The 13528-nt window shown below is 39.5% G+C and overlaps 1 protein-coding gene across 1 annotated transcript in view; it reads left to right on the forward strand.

Moving 5' to 3' along the window:
* Positions 1-13528, forward strand: part of LOC127575493 (sodium-dependent lysophosphatidylcholine symporter 1-like) — a 76556-nt gene that overhangs the window by 47834 nt on the left and 15194 nt on the right. The window contains 6 exon segments of the mRNA XM_052025426.1: positions 3313-3403; positions 9806-9871; positions 9874-9925; positions 10425-10533; positions 11960-11989; positions 11991-12044. Coding sequence (XP_051881386.1) covers positions 3313-3403; positions 9806-9871; positions 9874-9925; positions 10425-10533; positions 11960-11989; positions 11991-12044 — 402 coding nt within the window.

Consider the following 13528-nt stretch of genomic DNA (forward strand, 5'->3'; position numbering starts at 1 on the left):
CCAGGACAGAGCTTAAGAATAGACTTAGGAGAGCGAGAAGGGGGCATGAGATGGCTTTGGCAAGTAGGATTATGGAAAACCCCAAGGTGTTCTACACATATGTGAAGAATAGGAGGATGACTAGAGTGAGGGTAGGATCGATCAGGGATAAAAGAAGAAACATGTGCCTGGAGTCGGAAGAGGTAGGGGAGATCCTTAATGAATACTTTTCTTCAGTATTCACCAGTGAGAGAGACCTTGACGATTGTGAGGATGGCGTACAACATGATGACAAGCTTGGGCATGTCAACATGAGGAAAGAGGATGTGCTGGAACTTTTGAAAAACATTAGGATAGATAAGTCACCAGGGGCCGGATGGGATATATCCAAGGTTATTACGGGAAGTGAGGGAAGCGATTGCTGTGCCTTTGGCAATGACCTTTGCATCCTCACTTGCCACAAGAGTAGTGCTAGATGAGTGGAGGGTGGCAAATGTTGTTCCTTTTTTCAAGAAAGGGAGTAGGGATAACCCTGGGAATTACAGGCCAGTGAGTCTTACTTCAGTGGTGGGCAAATTACTGGAGAAGATTCTTAGAGACAGGATTTATGGGCATTTGAAGAAGCATTGGCTGATTAGGGACAGTCAGCGTGGCTTAGTGAGGGGCAGGTCATGCCTCATGAGCCTGATTGAATTCTTTAAGGATGTGACAAAGCATATTGATGAAGGTAGAGTAGTGGATGTGGTATACATAGATTTAAGTCAGGCACTTTGTTAAAGTTACGCATGGAAGGCTCATTCAGAAAGTTAGGAGGCATGGGATCCAGGGAAACTTGGCTGTTTGAATTAGGAATAGGCTCACCCATAGAAGACAGAGGGTGGTTGTAGATGGAGTGTAATCTGCTTGGAGGTCAGTGACCAGTGGTGTTCCGCAGGGATCTGTTCTGGGACCCTGCTCTTTGTGATTTTTATAATTGACTTGGAGGAGGATGTGGAAGGGTGGGTTAGTAAGTTTGCAGATGACACAAAGGTTGGGGTGTTGTGGACGTGTAGAAGGTTGCTGTAGGTTACAATGGGACATTGATAGGATACAGAGCTGGGCTGAGAATTGGCAGATGGAGTTCAACCCAGAAAAGTGTGAAGTGATACACTTTGGAAGATCGAATTTGAAGGCAGAATGCAAGGTTAATGGCAGGACTCTTAACAGAGGGATCTTGAGGTCCACGTCCATAAATCCCTCAAGGTTGCTGTGCAGGCTAATATGGTTGTTAAGGTGTATGGTGTGTTGGCCTTCATTAGTCGGGGTATTGAGTTCAAGAGCCACGTGGTAATGTTGCAGGTCTATAAAACTCTGGTCAGACCACACTTGGAGTATTGTGTTCAGTTCTGGTCACCTCATTCTAGGAAGGACGTGGAAGCTTTAGAGAGGGTGCTTCCTGGATTGGAGAGCATGTCTTATGAGGATAGGTTGAGTGAGGTAGGGCTTTTCTCTTTGGAGTGAAGGAGGATACGAGGTGACTTGATAGAGGTGTACAAGATGATAAGAGGCATAGATCGAGTGGAAAGTCAGAGACTTTTTCCCAGGGCGAAAATGGCTAACAACAGGGGGCATAATTTTAAGGTGATGAAGGTACAGTATATAGGTGATGAAAGAGGTAAGTTTTTTACACAGAGAGTGGTGGCTGCATGGAACGCACCGCGGGCAGAGGTGGTGGAGGCAGATACATTAGGGGCATTTGAGAGACTCTAAGACAGGCACATGAATGATAGAAAAATGGAGGGCTATGTGGGAGGGAAGGGTTAGATAGATCTTAGAGCAGGATAAAATGTTGGCACAACATCGTGGGATCCTATCTTACCTAGAACATAGAACATTACAGGGAGTGGTGAGGAATGGCGGGATATTGGTATGCGAGTGTATAGATCCTTAAAGGTCATAGCACAGGTAGATATGCTGGTGAAGAAAATATACAGGATGCTGGCTTTCAGTAGTTGGGGCAAAGGATATAAGGATAGGGCGACATTGTACAAAACTTTACAAAACTTTGGTTAGGCTATAGGTGGAGTATAGTGTGCAGTTCTGCTTGCCACACCATAGGAAGCATGTGATTGCAGTGGAAATGTGCAGAGGAGATTTACCAGGACATCGGGACATCATTTACCATGAGATTTACCAGGATGAAATGTTTCAGCTATGAAAAGAGAAAGGATAAGCTGGGTTTGTTTCTCTTGGTGCAGAGGAGGCTGTGAAGTGTCCTGACAGAGGTATGTAAAATTTTAAGAGGCAAAGATGGGGTGGATAATGAGAAACCTTTTACCATAACAGAGACCTCTAAAACCAGAGGGCATAGGTTTAAGGTGAGGAGTAAAAGGGTTGGAGGGTATCTGAGGAAAATTTTTTTTCATCTGGAGGGTGATTGCAATCTGGGATGCACTACCTGAGAAGGTAGTAGAAGCAGACACTCTCACAAGATTTAAAAAGTATCTGGATGAGCACTTGAATCACCAAGGCACAGGAGGCTACAGACCAAATGCTGTAAATGAAATTGGATGGGTACTTAATGGTTGGCATGGACAAGGTGAGCCAAAGAGCCTGTTTCTGTGCTGTATGACTCTAAGTAATTGTTCAATAAGTGTTCCAGTTCCTTAACTTCATTTGTTATGTTATTCACATCTATTTTTAAAGATATATCCTTTTGTGGGAAAATCTGGAATTAGGGAGCATAGTTTCAGAGCAAGGGATTGATCATTTAATATAGAGATGAGGAGAATTTCCTTTGTTAGGAAATAATGAATCTTTGGTATTCTTCACCCAAGAAAACTGTGGAAGTAGAGACTGAATGTATTCAACACTGAGATAGTCAGATTTTTGGATCTTACCGGTGTCCAGGGGTCTTGGGGAGTAGGTCGGAGTGTGGAGCAAGCTCAAGAACCATATGGCCTACGCCTGCTCCTGTTAAGTTCTTATTAATTCCAACCACCCTTGCAAGTTTGTATGCAAACATAAATGGGATAGATTTTCAACTTGGTCTCAGTTTATCCCTTTCAGTAACCTAGTGATTTAACCGCTGAACATTTTATATTGAAGTATGATTGCATTGTTTTTTTATTTAAATTACCCTGCTTATTTATTTAATATAATGAATGTAATTTTATGTGATAACAACAATCGTAAGAGATGGGTGGCTGGTCTGGTGCCACCCCTATGGATTACACAAGTCAAATTCTCTCCATTTCTTTCAGAAACCTTAATTGCTGGAACCAAAGTAAGACTTCCTTATTTTTGTTTCTTCGATTGAACAGTTTTAACTTTATTGTCTCTGCTCTTTTATAGAAAGATTCGTACATGATTTCTGCTGGTGTTGTAGGAGGCATTTACATTTTTTGTACAATTGTTCTGTTCTTTGGCGTGAAAGAGAGAGATGGTAAGTAACTGCACTGGTGGTGTGGGGCCTTTCTCATGCCAAAATGTTTTTGAAACACACAAGTAATTTGTTGTTTTCAAACTAAGATTAGTCTTAAATGTACATTTTCCCCCCAAAATGTACTTTATTCACAAAATTAGTAACTATACAATGTGAATTATTCTTTTGTCAACATTCACAGTACTTTGTATATTGCTATGTTCACTTTAAATATTTCCAATATTTCAACAAGACATCTATTTTTCTATTTCCAAGTATTCCATTAGTGATACATCTGAGGGATCATTACACAAGACTCAACCCCTTATGCCCCTCCAATGTGGCTTTCCTTTCCCACAGCCTTTGCAGTGGCTGCACCAACCTTCAGTGCATCCCTCAGCACATAGTCCTGCACCTTGTAATGTGCCAGTCTCCAGAATTTGGTTTTGAACAACTCCTTGCTTGGGAAGATCAGCAAGCTGCAAGCAGACCACAGTGCATTATTCACCGAGTGGATGATCCCCCAGCAATGGTCAATGTTTGTCTCAAAACATGTCCCCAGAAATGACCTGTAAAACCCTGAGTTTTGCAGCTGCTCAGGACGAACCTCAACAAAAAAAACTCCTGCATTCCTTTACAGACATCTTGGCAAGCCCTCACTCCAGAGACAGATGGATGAAAGTGCAGATACCACGAGGACAGGGTATGGTATGAAGGATTTGACATGTAGGGCCCTCTTCACCACCAGCCAAACAAGGTCTTGGTGCTTGTTTCAATGTTCTGGTAATGGGGAATTCTGCCAAATAACTTGGACAGTCTCCTCAGGGAACCATCCAACAGGTTCCACTGTGTCCGTTTCCTATAGACCCTCAAGGATATTCTGTGCAAATGACTGCCTGATTGACTTGTGGTCGCAAACATTTCCATGAGATAGAGGTGGTGTGGCACATCCTAACTGAATGGAGTGTTCTGCAACAACATGGTCTGCTTTGCAACACTGGGGACAGGCAGAACCTCAGCACACAGTGAAACTTGGTGTTTGTGCAGCTTGGTGCAATCACACACAAAAGCCCTGATCAGGATGAGGGCCATGTTGGGCCAGCCATGATCAATGATTATATACACTCTACAGTGCTGCAATAAAAATTTATGGAATAGTTTTATTTAATAAGGTTAAGTACAAAAAATCTGAAATGCAGGGCTTCAGTAATTTGCATAATTTCTTAAATTAGAAATATGAGTTTTATTGAAGTCATTTCTTCCCACTGTGAATGAATAATGTGAGTAAACAATGGATACAAATAGAAAATGCTGGAATTACGCAGTTGCAAAGACAAAGGACCTATATCTGAAATGCTAATTTGTTGTTTCAATCTACACATGAGTTTATTTATTTCTCTGTTTCCCTTCACATTTCCAGCAGTGTTTCTTCATTTTACTTGATATGCAATAGCATAGTTGGGGGGAGAAACATAAGCTAGAAGAAAGTGAGCATGAAGTTTTCATGTCTTGATTCTGCCTCAGTATTCAGAAGAACTAATAAACTATTCAAGATTACTCATTTGGTTTGTAGTTTTATCAGGACTCTTCCAGTGGCTGACAGGGAAAAAAAACTGTTGTGGAGTGATTATTGGTGTATTAGAGGGGTTGGGGAACATATAAACTATATGTGATTAAGCCCTTAACAAACAACAATTTACACTGTAATTTAAAAAAAAGTTAACTTTAAATGATCTCAAGAGTACTCAGAGCTCAAATAGTTAATAGTCCATCAAATAAAGTAATATTGGTGAAATATTTGGGTGCTGAGGATACTATTATTTTTACAAGTGAGGTAATCCTGAAAGTTACTGTAACTGTAGAAAGCTGTTGCAAAAAAAGCCTCCACAAGGAGGAGGGGAAAAAAAGAGTTTGTGAAAAAGAAGCTGTGAAAAAGAACAGATCAAAGTTAACTGGATCAGTAATATCCTACAATAAGAATTGAATACAGCAAAGAATAAGTACTCCTGTAAGATGAAAAGGATATCCACTGAGGGATGAGGCTCAATGAATTAATAATAGATTGACTTGAAACTTTAGTAAGTTGTTTTTCCTCTGTTTTAGCATTCTGGTTTCTGACTCAGAAGGTGATAGTTTCAAACTCCAGGTCTATAGCATTTAATTGAGGTTGATGCCCAGAATATAGGGGATGCTATATTATCAGTGAGTCTTTACATGAGGTGTTAATTCCTATTTATCCAGATGTAAAATGTTCCAACTCACTATTTGCAGATTAACTTGTTTCGCTGTTGTGATTCTTTCCAGCAACTCCACAGAAACAGCTGAATTAGTCGTCCATTCAATTGCTGTTTCTGCACTCCTGCTGTCTTTATTTATGCAGTGTTTTCCACAAAGCAGTAGTGTCCATGCACCATATATTGTGAAGTACCGAGGATGCTATATAAATGCAAGTTCCTTCTTTAGAGGAGGTACTGAAGAATATTGGAAGCATGTACGGCTTGATAATGGAACTGGGACAGGTCACTGGGGACATGGATCTAAAGCCCCAAGGCAGCCAAATCCCAGTCGCCAAACTCTAATAAAATATGAATAATAGGAAAGCTTTCTTTCAAATTAATTGGCTCATGGGATACAAACCTATCTGGCAGTAGCAGCATTTATTGCCCATCCCTAATTGTCCTGAAGAGGAGTCAATCACATTGGTGCTTCTGGATTCACAGTTAGGTCAAGACTGGGTAAGGATGTCCCTGAAGGGCATTGGTGAATCAAATGGGGTTTTACTGGAAAAGCTGGTAAGCTGTGCACCTTTTGCTGGTTAAGCTTTAACCTCAGTTCTGCCAATCTGCACCAATGTTTCCAGATTTAGATAAATAAAATTTTCCCCCACAAAAAAGCATTCGGCAAATGGCCCAGTGTGGATTCCTAAGTAGCTTGTAGGCTCTAACCTGGCAATGACTCAGAAGTTCCAGACAATAAGATGACCAAGACAAATGTATACAAGATTATGTGAATGCAGGATTTAACACAGCAGCGCATCAAATTAAATATATTTTTGAGTTTGTGGTTGTGGTTAGTGGGATCAGTGCTATAGTCCTAGCTGTTCCAAATCTATATTAATGATTTGGGTCCAGTGTAATAAATCCAAGTTTGCTGATGACACTAAGCTGGGTGGCAGTGTGAGTTGTGATGAGGACATGGAGAAGTTTCAAGGTGATATAGACAGGCTAACTGAATGGGTGAGGATGTGATGAACAGAATACAATGGGAAAATATAATGTTATCCAATTGAAATAGGGGAAAAAGTAGAAAGGTGGAGTATTTTTAAAGAGTGAGAGATTCAGAATGATCTGGGTGTCCTTGTATATGAATTACAGAAAGTTAAAGTGCAGGTACAGCAAGCAATGAGGAAGACAAACAGTAGGTTGGCCTATATTGCAGGAGGATTTGAGTACAAGAATAAAGATGTCTTACTGCAATTATATAGGACGATGATGAGACCACACCTAGAATATTATATCAAGGTATATTTTCAGTACCTAAGAATGGATACCATTGGGCTAGAGACACTGCAACTCCAGATTGAACCAAATTAATTCCTGAGATGAGGGGAGGGGTGTGGTGGAGGGATGGAGGGGTTTATTCTAGGAGTGGGATTAAACAGAGTGGGCCTATACTCCTTTGAATTTAAAATAATGAGAGATGATTTTGTTCACACACACACACACACACACACACACACACACACACACACACACACACACACACACACACACTTCCTATACGGCTTGACAGGGCAGGCACAGGGATGACGCATCTCTTAGATGGCTGTCTAGAATGACGGGCACAAAATAAGAAACTGGCTGTTCAGGTCTGAAATTCCTTCACCAAAAGGGTACTGGTTCTGTGAAATTCTCTACCCATGAGGGGTGTGGAGGCTAAGTATATTCGAGATGGGGGGTAAATCCATTTTTGGATATTAAGGAAATCGAGAGAAATGGGAGATTACAGGAAAATAGTGGGCTGAGACAAAGATCAACCATGATGTTATTGAATGGCAGAGCAGAATTAGGAGGCCAGATAGCCTGCTCCTGCTGCTGTTTCTTATGTATGGCATAGTGGAGAGGAAATATCATGCAGGGTGTCTTATGGGCTGCTGAAACATCATTGTCCCTTTTTTACTTCACCAAAGTTGAATTTCGTCTGCATTTTCAGCAGGAAGCTCTGGGCAAAAATTAATGGCCTCTAATTAAGGTGGGTCAGAAAATTACTACACTTAATGAACAATTAACACATCATAACTGTAGTGCTCAAAATTAGTTTAGAGTGTCCTAGTTTTAATGTCAGATGAGACCAGTATTCTCTTTCTCTGATCACTTAAGACAACCTTTGATTATTTAAAGCTATGTTTCTTATAGACCATTTTTGTAGAACTTATCTCCACTTGGAATTGTTGTAACCCTGGCCCTTTCTTATTATTTTAATGAAGAAGAGAATAAGTGTTGAGAAGTTAAAGGTCTGAGTATTGTTTTTTATGTATTTCTTTACATTGAATGCCAACATTTATTGTCCATCCAGAATTCCCCTGAGGAGGCAGTTAAGAGTCAATCATATCAGTACTTTGTAGTCGTGTATAGACTAGACTGAATAAGAATAGGAAATTTCCTTCCCTGAAGTGTATTAATGAACCAGTTTGGGTGTGTCTTTAACAACAGTGCTGTAGATTCATCATTACCATGACTGATCTAGTTTCTCTATTATTCCCCAGCTATCATTCTGAGAGTTTTTAATAAATGGTTCTTTTTCAGGCTGGAACAATGTGCGGTGCCCCAAGGATCAGTGCTTGGCCCTCAATTACTTACATTTCATATTAATGATCTGGAGGAGGGGGCAGAGTGTAAGGTGTCCAAGTTTGCTGATGACACAAAAATAGGTGGGAGGGCATGTTGTGATGAGGATATTAGGACTGCAATAGGATATAGATAGGTTGCGTGAGTGGGCGAAAGCTTGGCAAGTGGAGTTTAATGTGGGAAAGTGTGAGGTTATGCCTTTCAGCAAGAGGAATCTAATAGCAGAATATTATCTATAGCAGTTGAGCAAAATACGGAGGGACCTAGGTGTTCTTGTGCATGAATCACAAAACCTTAACAGGCAGGTGCAGCAAGTGGTTATGTAGGCAGATGGCATATTGGCCTTTATTACAAGGGGGTTACAGTTTAGCAATAGGGAAGTATTGTTGCATTCGTCCAGGACACTGGTGAAGCCACATCTGGAATACTGTGCACAGTTTTATCCCCTTATTCGAGAAAGGATGAGTTAGTAATTCAAGGAGGCAGTTCAAAGGAGATTCATTAGGCTCATTCCTAGTTTTGGAGAATTGTCCTCTCTAAATCAGCTGAAGAAATCAGCTCTGGAAACAATCAGCTGAAGAAATTAGATCTCTGCTCTTTGGTGTTAAAAGAATGAGGGGTGGTCTTATTAAAACACATAAAGATCCTTAGGGGCATGACAGGGTAAATGTTGAGATGGTTCAATTAGTGGGAGAATTTAAAATTGAGGTGTGTAGGAATTTCTTTTCGCAGAGGGTGGTGCATTTCTGGAATTCTCTACCTCGGACTGTTGTGGAAACTAGATTATTGGGGTTATCTAATGAGGTAGTGGATCATTATTTGCATGATAAGGGAGTGGAGGGCTGTGAGTACTGGCACAGAAGAGGAGTTGAGCCCTGGAACAGATCAGTCATGACCATATTGAACGGTGGGGCAGGCTTGAGGGACCGATTGGGCTACTCCTGCTCCTATCTTCTTGGGTTATTATGTCCCTAGATTAATGGTCCAGAATTCTTGTTCCTAATCCAGTAATTTAACCAAAATGCTACTGTATTTTTAAACAAGACAAGACAAAATGGAACATGTTTAAAATTTCAGCAGGAAAGAAAGTTGAAAAAGTAAAGTAGGTCATTTTAACCTAACATATTCAATGGGAAACTGTAAGATCAGACAGATTGGCAATTTACACCTTGCTCATTGTAGAAGATTTGTAGCCAATTTGATCTGTCTGGATGACTCAGGTTTAAATGATCCTATGGACTTGCATTTATATAGTTTTATTTTCACAATTCTTAAAAGGGTTTTAAAATACATTTCTTAACTGAGTTACTTTGAACACTAAAGAAACCTTACGTGTGCAAATATGGAAGACATGACAAATATTCATGTTATTTTTTAAAGAGTGTATGTTTAATTAACCTTAACTCCGTACGACCTCTGTTCTTGAAAGTCATTCTGAAAGCCTCCAATCTGATATCTGGTCAACCAGTTCAGTGTAGTCTTTTTATGAGATTCATTTTGTATTTATTAATATTGCATGACTTGTTTAATGAAATATGAAGGGCAAGTAGTTTGATGTTCCATTTTTCTTGGTTAGACCCCTACACTGTGAAGTCAGGCAAACCAATTCCTTTCCTAAAAGGAATGAAACTTGTGATGAGACATGGCCCTACGTGAAGCTGACTACAACTTTTCTCTCATATCTTTGGCCCTTCAGGTAATCCTCCTGAACATTTAACTCTGCATCATAAAAGGACCATAAAATTGCACTGCATTGAAAATATAAGAAATACATGAATGTTACATCTTATAGGAGCTTGAGCATGAAAATGAAATCATCTTGGTATCCATTGAAAATTTTAGATAGGAGGCATTAAAGATGTATGTTTCTAGTTCTTAACCATTTCTGAGCATTGGTGTTGCTATTGCATTATTCTGGGGTGATTTTTCCATGTTAAATATTCTATAAAATGCAGGTTGATTTTATCTTATCATACACTTGCCAAGAAAAAACTAAATATTGCATCATTGCACAAATATTATAGTTATTTGCTTACGTAAGATCATTTGTTAATGCAAATAAATTTTATGTGAATTCTCCTTGGTTTGGATTTGAAGGAGGATCCCATCTTATGTCTTTTTTTATATTGAGCATGATAAAATGAATGAAGGTCATGTTCAAATGTCATCCATAAACTGTGGTGGTTATAATGTAGCAGTTCCCAGTTTTCACTGACGAATTTGGGAAAAACTGGCTGCAGTTTCTGGGGTCCACACAGGTACTGGTCCTCCCTAGGTTACGACAGGATTCCGTTCCCGAGAACAGTTCGTAACCCAAACAGTTTGCAAGTCAGAAATGCGGCCACCTGGCAATGTATTTAAATAAATACATAAGCAAAACAAGAGCAATGGGCTGTTAAACCAGGGTGTTTAACTCAACCATTAAGATTTCTCTGCAAGGTGTAATGATATTGCCGCAAACCACAGCAGAAGATCCTGCAGCCTCACAGCAGATAGCAAATCCATCCCGTCAGTCTCCCAAATGTTCTGTACAAGGCATCCATAAGTGGGTGTTCATAACCCTGGGAAAGACCTGTATGGTTAAACTTGGAGATCCTGAAGTTGCTAGCCTACTCTTTCACAGGGTGTGCTATTGAAGCCTTCACCAGTGCGATCAACATAGAAATCACTGTCAAGCCGTGAACTTAAACTATTATGCATTAAAATTTAAGTTATTTTTGAATGAACAAAGCTTGATATTTTAAATATTTACTCTCATCATTTCTGCCTAACATTCCCAGTTCACCGTTGTAAGGAGTAAGTCAAACAGAAATGAGTAGCTCTATATGTGAAGATAAATGCAGAAATTGCCAAGTTGCTACTGGAACAAAAACAGAAATTGCCAGAAACACTGGGTAGGTCAGGGAACATCTCTGGAGGGGGAGAAAAAACACTGTCAGCATTTCAGATTCATGATCCATCATCTGCATCTACTGGTTTTGTTGCAGTTTCCAGCATCTGCAATGTTTTAGCTTCAAGTTTCTACCTGTAGTTGTTCTGGTCTTCCAGAAGTTGTACTAAAAGAAAACTTTGAAATACTTGCAACACATAAATTTGTGTTATTTATGCAATAGGCACTCAATAGCCATTCCAGAAAAAAGTTGTCATGACAGATAGCTAACATCCAGATAAGTCATAGTTACTGTATAAAAGTTTCATTCGCAGTAAAAATTAACCTACAGGTATAGAATTTCATTCCTTTAGATAAATATTGCCAGTTTAAGAAAGCATATATAACTATTTCATCTCTCTGTTCATCTTTCTCTCAATTCCATCTGTCTCTCTTTTGCTTTCTATACATGATTTGACACTGGTTAACTATTTTAACTTACACTTCCTATTGCAGAATTCAAGAGTCATAAACCATTCTCCAGTTAGATTAGTTAAAGTCACAAAGTCTGAGATCCCTTTAGAGAATGCAGTAATGTATTATTTTCAAAACATGTTAATTTTAGTGCAAAAGTCCACAGGAAAACTGTGGGCAAGTCTATATGTAATGATCACTTGATTTTATTTATTCACCATTGGTCACAAAATTTGAGCTGACTTTTCTTCAATTTAAAGGTTTTCATTTTAAATATTTTAAAATGTTTTGAAGTTTCATTGTCAAAATGATGGCTTGTGAAGCGTATGAACCACATTGTTTGAGCATATACTGTGTATATTATAAGAATTTACTTTCTCATTTCAGCTTGTAGAGGGGAATTTTGCTCTTTTTTCGCACCTATGCTGTAGATCTTCGACATCATTTTCAAAATATTGTCCTCACAATTCTGGTATGTTTAATTTTAGCACTGTTTTTATCTTAGTGTACACACTTACACATAGAGTTTTTGTGAACAAAGTGCTGCTTCATGAAGCAAGGACATAAGAAAATATTAACACAAACCCAAATAATATTTTAGAAGCTATATGTGGGTGTTTAATGGGTGCCAATGCTAGAACTGAAAATCCTGTTCATTTGTCTCTTCATGATCCTCCTTCAAATGATTTTTGCTCTTGAGAACAAACAGATATTGATGTCAGTGCTACTTATCATGTCAAAACATTCTGTATAACATAATGGGTGTTTATAATGATATAGGAAAGAATCTCAGGGCTATTCACCCACTATGATTAAAGTATGGGCCACTTTTGTACCTTAGTGATTTGGAGACTAAATTACAGAATGTATTCATTACACTATGAAATAGGTGATGAAATTTTACTTTGCAATATGTTTAGAAAGGAGAATGCAAACGAATAAAGTTGCCAACAGGCATTAGATTGAAGCTAATATTCTGAAATCCAGAATGAGAGTGAAACACCTCTGGGTTGATTTGTGTGCAACAGAATTAGAGGCAGAGGGATCCTGTAATTTGGCAGGACAGTACTGATCAACCTGGAGTTTGACAGGACTGGAGGAAGGATCCTCAATTTTGCCAGGACCGTAGAGAAGACCAAACGGTTTAACAGAACAATAGCAAGGATTTTGGAGTTTGGAAGGAATGCAAGGGGATTCTCCAGTTTGAGGGAGCTGTAGCAAGGGTGCTGGAGGTTGACTGGACTTTAATGTGTATTGCAGGGTATGACAGGGCTTCAGAGAAGATCCTGGACTATGGTTGGAATTAAGTGGGGATTCTAGGTTTTCAGAGAGCTGCAGTGTGGATCCTGGAATTTGACGGGACTGCAGTGCAGAACCTGAATTTTTAGGAAACTGTTGATAGAATCCTGGTGTTGGAGAGGAGTATAAAGAGGATCCTGATTTTCAGAGGAATGTCATGATGAGCTGGAGTGTTATTGGGATGGTAGCAAGGATCCTAGAGTTTCACAGGAATTTAGAAAGAACCCTGGATTTGTCAGGACTCTGGCAAAGATCCTGGAGATTGAGAGAACTTTAGTGAGGATTGTGGAGTTTGGCAGGACTATTGTGAAAATCCTGGGGTTAACAGGAATGGAGGAAGCATCCTGAATTTTCCAAAGACAGGAGCACAGATCCCTGGGTTTGCCTGCAGTCTTGAGAAGATCCAAAGTTTGATTGGAACATAGGTAAGGTCCTGGATTTTCAGAGAACTGCAGTGAAGATTATGATGTTTGCCAGGACTACAGTGAGGATCCAGGACTTTGCCAGCATTGCAGAGGGAATCCTTGAGCTTCATGGAACTTTTAGAGAGGATCCTGGATTTTATAGGAGTATAGATTAGATCCTGAAATTTGACAAGACTGTAGTGAGGATCCTGGAGTTTGACAGGAAAATCATGAGGATATTTTTGATACATCA

Source organism: Pristis pectinata, chromosome 10 (genome assembly GCF_009764475.1).
Source record: "Pristis pectinata isolate sPriPec2 chromosome 10, sPriPec2.1.pri, whole genome shotgun sequence".
NCBI lineage: Eukaryota > Metazoa > Chordata > Chondrichthyes > Rhinopristiformes > Pristidae > Pristis > Pristis pectinata.